Here is a 5,114-nt window from a genome sequence, read left to right as displayed (position 1 = left end):
GGCAGATGATTTCTGAGAAAAGAGGGCTCTTAATTCTAGCAGACACAGGCAAAATGAGAGCCAAGAGCAGGAAGATCAAGCTAGATAGACTCAGACTGGGAGAAAGTGGCAACTTATTTACAGTGAGGGTAAAACACCTTCTCAAGGGCTGTGGTGGATTCTTCCTCAGATGAAATCTTTCCATCAGGAGGTGGTGTTTCTTTCGAAAAGCTATGCTGTAGGTCAAGCAGAAGCTATGGGCAGTAGCTGGATGAAATTCCATGGCACGTCTTCTACAGCAGGTCAGACTAGATGCCCTAATGGCCTTACAATCTATGAATCTATAACCCTGGCTAGCTGGCTGTTCCAGACAGCAGGGCAGACCACCTTTTCCTGTGGTTGACCCTCACAAGCCTCCCTTAGGGGAAGGAGCCATCATTTAGGGTTGTGCTGCTTCTGTTCTTCTGCTGGGGGGCTGGGGTCTAAGCTGTTGACATGCCCAAAGATCTCTTGCAGGCTGAGTTCCTTCCCCGAGGCTGGAATGCCCTTGTGCCGGATAAACCGGGCCTTCCTGGCTTCAGCATACAACTCCAGAAACCCAGGCCTGCTGTGCATGGATCTGAGGTGGCTGCTGTCGGGGGCATAGGCATCTGTATCAGAGCTTAGCTTCTCATGGCCAAGGGAAGGCTTTCTTCTCCCTGTGCAGCTAGCTTCTGCTGGGGGGCTTGGGCATGGTGTCACTGCCATCCACATCGCTGGCCTCTGACTGTCCATGGGGAAGCACTGTGGGGCCTGTACCCAGCTCTCCTTGGCTGCTGGTTTCTTCCTGCTCTGCCAGATTGGCAGAGATGTTCAGCCGCCTGGCGATGGAATATCTGAGGTCAGACAGGTTGATGTCTGGGATGGAGCTTGCAGCTTTAGCCTGGGTGCATGTTGAAGTCGATCCATGCCTTCCAGAGGACTCCTGTTCTGCATCATCCAGGATGTCACCGTTGCGTGTCTGATGCTGCAAGGGTGATTGGGCTGCCCGTGTGGGTCCCTCCATCTTGGGCAAAGTACTTCTCAGTGCTCTATAAAGGAGGGAAGAGAGAGGGGTGGAAACCTGTGCAGTCACTGACCAGCGGCTCTCCCTTAATCACCTCCCTTTGCTTGCCATCCTGACCCCAGTGCCCATGACAGTGCCCAGCTGCTCTGCCCACCCATCGTGCTTAGCTGCTCTGCCACGTGAGGCTACTTCACAGAGCCATGAGCACAAGGTGTATACCTGGCATGGGTCACTCCTCTCCCTCACACCTGCCCCTTCTGCAGCGAGAGGGAGACCCTGGTGCACCAGGCTGCAGCCCCCTTTCCCGCTCCTCTAGAACCTTCTCCTTAGGTTCTGGCTGCACTTCTCCCCGCACCTCCTACACTATGCACACCCCATCCGTGGCCCCATAAAGTCACTAGACCTCTTTGCCATTACCTCCTGGCGCTGGCCACAGTGGCCGTCCATTGCACCAGGAGGAGGTTGTTGGATGAGGAGGTGCTCTGCACCTGTGGGGCATATTTCTGTTCCTCCCTCAGGTCACAACTCTGGGCAGAGTTCCTCTGGGCCACATCTGCTGGCTCCCTCAATGCCTTAGAGGAGCAGTGGGTGCTGTCCAGGGTTCTCTGTTCGCTGTCCCTCTCTGGCTCCCTGCTTATGATCCTGTGACCCTCACTCCCATCCTTGTTTTTCATTAGTTGTCTCCCGCATTCACTTGAGTGCTGGATCCAGTAGCTCCTCCCCTTAGGCTTTGGGAGGGACCTTCAGCTGTGGGCAGGCTTGTGCCCAACCACCTTTCCAGGACTTCAATAGGTGCTCTGCCAGGTGAGTCCAACAGGACTCCTCCAGCCAAGATTCCCGGTGCTCATATATATGGGCTGGGCATTGCTCCCTTTGGCCCAGACAGGCCATATTTTTCCAGTAAAAAAAATTCTTTCAAAAAATGGGGACCTATAGGCAACAAGCACACATGTTTTTGCAAAGCGAGTTTGTGTACAGTGACATTTTTCATTGTTTGGAAAAATATTGAAGTGAAAAATGTATTTAAAAAGTACCAACATTTTGGGGTATTTGCTACATTTTTTGTTTCAAAATTATTGTAAAATGCCCACTTAGTATATTTTACTCTCTCCCTGCCGTTTTTTCACTGAAACAAAGGAGGAAAAGGTTAAAAATGAAAAGAAAGTGAGAAAATAGCACATTTTTTCACTTCATTACTTTTTGCACTGGCAAATATGAGAAAAGAAACAAAAAATGGAAAACCTGGGGTGTGTGAAATGTGGTAAGTGGATGTTTTTCCTCTTTCTCCCCTTTTCCCTCCATTTCCCTTTGTCTTGTCACTGAGTGTGACAGATTAAATAACATCAAGGGTTTGTTTCTTGTCACTTTGTGCTGTCTCTTTTCCTTTTTTCCTCTCTGTAACTTCAAAACACTCTCAAGCTTTGGCAGGAGCTCAGTTTGCCCTTTGCTGCTCTGTCCCTTACCAAAATCAGGGAAGTTTTGAAATTAGCGAGCAGTAAAAGGAAAAATGCTACAGGAATGAGTGACAAGCGGCTATGCCTCCACCCTGCTCTTTCCACGTTATTACAGTTATTGCATTCAATGGCAATGGGGGGGGGAGTAACACAAATTTGAAATGTCAAAAATCCAAAATTTTGAAGTTTTAAAAATTCAAAAATTTTTGAAAACTGTCATGAAATTTAAAAAAAAATATAAAATAACCATGGTTCCATTTCACACCCTGTGATAAAGGGACAATGTTACCATTTCAACATGTTTTTCCAAGTTCTGACCAGTTGTGTTAGTCAGTAAGTGCCATCAGAAGCTGGTTTCATGTGTGGCTAACCTCCCACAGGACAAGACACTCAGCCTGGGATAACCTTGTCCAGTCTGAGAGTTACCCTCTGCTCCCTTTACCCCGTCCTGTGATGGGCATCTCCAGCCATAGGCTGCTTAGCATGTTTGTAACCATCTAACTCCCTCTTGTCACCCATCCCCATCCACCCTGAGGCTTACCCTGCCCAGGGGCAGGAGATGCCTGCAGCACTCAGTACAGTTGTCACCCCTGCCTGGTTGGGCGCTGAGGTTTAATGGACATTTGTGTGTGGCGAGTGACTCTGGTTGCCAGGCTGCAGAGGAAGGTTACATTACACACATCCTTACCTCAGTTGCTCCGCTCGGCTGTTGCTGTGCTGCTGCCCTGACGAAGTGGGGAGCGTGGGCAGAGCTGGCTTTTTACCAACCTCCTGGGAGAGGTCCCCTAGAGTGACATGGGCCTTCTTCCGGGAATTGCCTAGGACATGAGCAAACACTGATCACTAATCATGGAGAACACTGGGGAGCAGCGCAGCAGAGCCTGGGGCCACCCCTAGAAATGCACAGCTACCAAGGCACTGCTGAGGGCCAGGCTGGCTGGCTGGAAATCTTACCATCCATTTCGCCCTTCCTTTTGGCTACCTCCACACGCTGTGTGCAATCCTCTCTTGTCACTGGGCCTTTCACCTGTGTCTCCCACCCTCAGCTGTGTGTTTTCTCCCATGCTGCCTCCAGCCACTTGGCACAGCCATCTAGTTCTCCCCTGCAAAGTGCTCTCTCCTCCTTAAAACCCAGCTGTTCACGCAGTCCCAGCCCTCCCCATTCTCAACATCAGGCCTCTCCGTCTTGGGCCTGATCGTTTGCCTGGGCAGTCTGACAGTGCCTTTGGGCACTGGCTTAGTCAATGTTTGCAAAGAGGCATGCCCAGAAGCAATTTTGAAATCAAGTGATAATTCATAACTAAACCCAGACACTTATGCCAACCGTGTATGCCACCAACGGTGTCATGAACAAACTTCCCAAATAAATCCAACTACAGTATAAAAGATCTAGCAAACTTACTGTCACCACCAACCCACCATGTCCCTGGCTTCACTTGGTCTGGCGACAACCTAACTGACAGCCACATCTTCCAGAAACATTGCCTCCTCTTTCCGCTTACACCCCTCAGCAGCTTAGAGTGCTGCAAAAATGCCGTAATGTGGAAATGCAAAGGCTGTGTGAGCTGCTCGTACACCTAACTTAGGAATGGAATTGATATTGACACAGGCAAGTTCCAGCATAGAAGACAGGCAAGTGCGGTACAGCTACGCAGCACAGACACCAATACCAAATATCCAGTGGCTCTTTAACTGGCCCTTTCTGCGGGTTGCCTCACAGATTCTCTCCTTCACTCGCACTTCCCCCACTGCTTGGATTGCTGAGTTTGCTGCTGGGCAGGATCTCTCCTCACTGCATGTCTAATTTTGGAGGGTTTCTTTGTAATTCATGCTGGGCTGGGGGCTCTATTTGGAGGAGATGGGAAGGGAGCCTCACCTTGTTGCAGTCTCTGTATCTCCCTCTGCTCTTTGATCATTGAATTCATGTGGTAGAGTCGTGCTTCCTCTAAGTCCTGCAGCCTATGGCTGAGCCGGGCTTCAACCTGCTTGACATCCTGTCTCTCCAGCTCCCAGTGCCTGGATGGGTCTCCCTCTGCCATAGGTGTTTTTGACTGATGTATGATGCCGACAGCTGCTCCCCTCGTAGGCTGGAAAGTCCCAGAGAAGAGCACAGCACCATGGAAGGGACCTGTCAAGGCTGATTCCCCATGCTGGCACTTTGAGTGCAGAAGGTGGGGGCCTGCAAGGGTTCTAAAAATTAATACTGGCCACTCCAGGCTTGTATTAAACTCCCAAGGTTACAGCTTCTCTCTGACCCTGGATGGGTAGATGCTGCCACCACCCAAGTGCAAAAAAAAAAAAGAAAACCCCTTTAGACCCAGGAAGGCGCACTTGGGAATTCCTCCCTGTCAGGTACCTTCAAGCCCTTTCACCACCCCCCTCCAGGGAAGAGCTGAGAAAGAAGTCAAAGGAAATCAGCTGTTGCCACCAACTAATTGAACAACATGCACAAACCTCTTAGGACACAAAAATCCTAATCCTGTTCTTAAAAAAGGTAAATTTTATTAAAAACAGAAAGAAAGAAAATACATCTGGAACTTAGGCTATTGCTAGATTTTTAAAAGAGCAAATATAATAATTAAGCATCAAGAATGGTTTTCTTGAGGTCCAGCTTAATGGTTACAAGCAAAACAAAA

At 49.4% G+C, this 5,114-nt stretch overlaps 1 protein-coding gene across 1 annotated transcript; it reads right to left on the bottom strand.

The window, feature by feature from the left end:
* Window positions 1-414: 414 nt before the first annotated feature.
* CCDC190 (coiled-coil domain containing 190) lies at window positions 415-4,517 on the bottom strand. The gene is given in 4 exon segments (XM_073358185.1): window positions 415-699; window positions 701-1,049; window positions 3,167-3,296; window positions 4,355-4,517. Coding segments are annotated over 4 exon segments (927 nt in total).
* Between the last annotated feature and the right edge of the window lie 597 nt (window positions 4,518-5,114).

The sequence above is a fragment of the Lepidochelys kempii genome, chromosome 8 (genome assembly GCF_965140265.1).
Source record: "Lepidochelys kempii isolate rLepKem1 chromosome 8, rLepKem1.hap2, whole genome shotgun sequence".
Classification (NCBI taxonomy): domain Eukaryota; kingdom Metazoa; phylum Chordata; order Testudines; family Cheloniidae; genus Lepidochelys; species Lepidochelys kempii.
The sequence above is the reverse complement of the archived record's forward strand: the minus strand, read 5'-3'. Positions and strand labels throughout refer to the sequence as shown.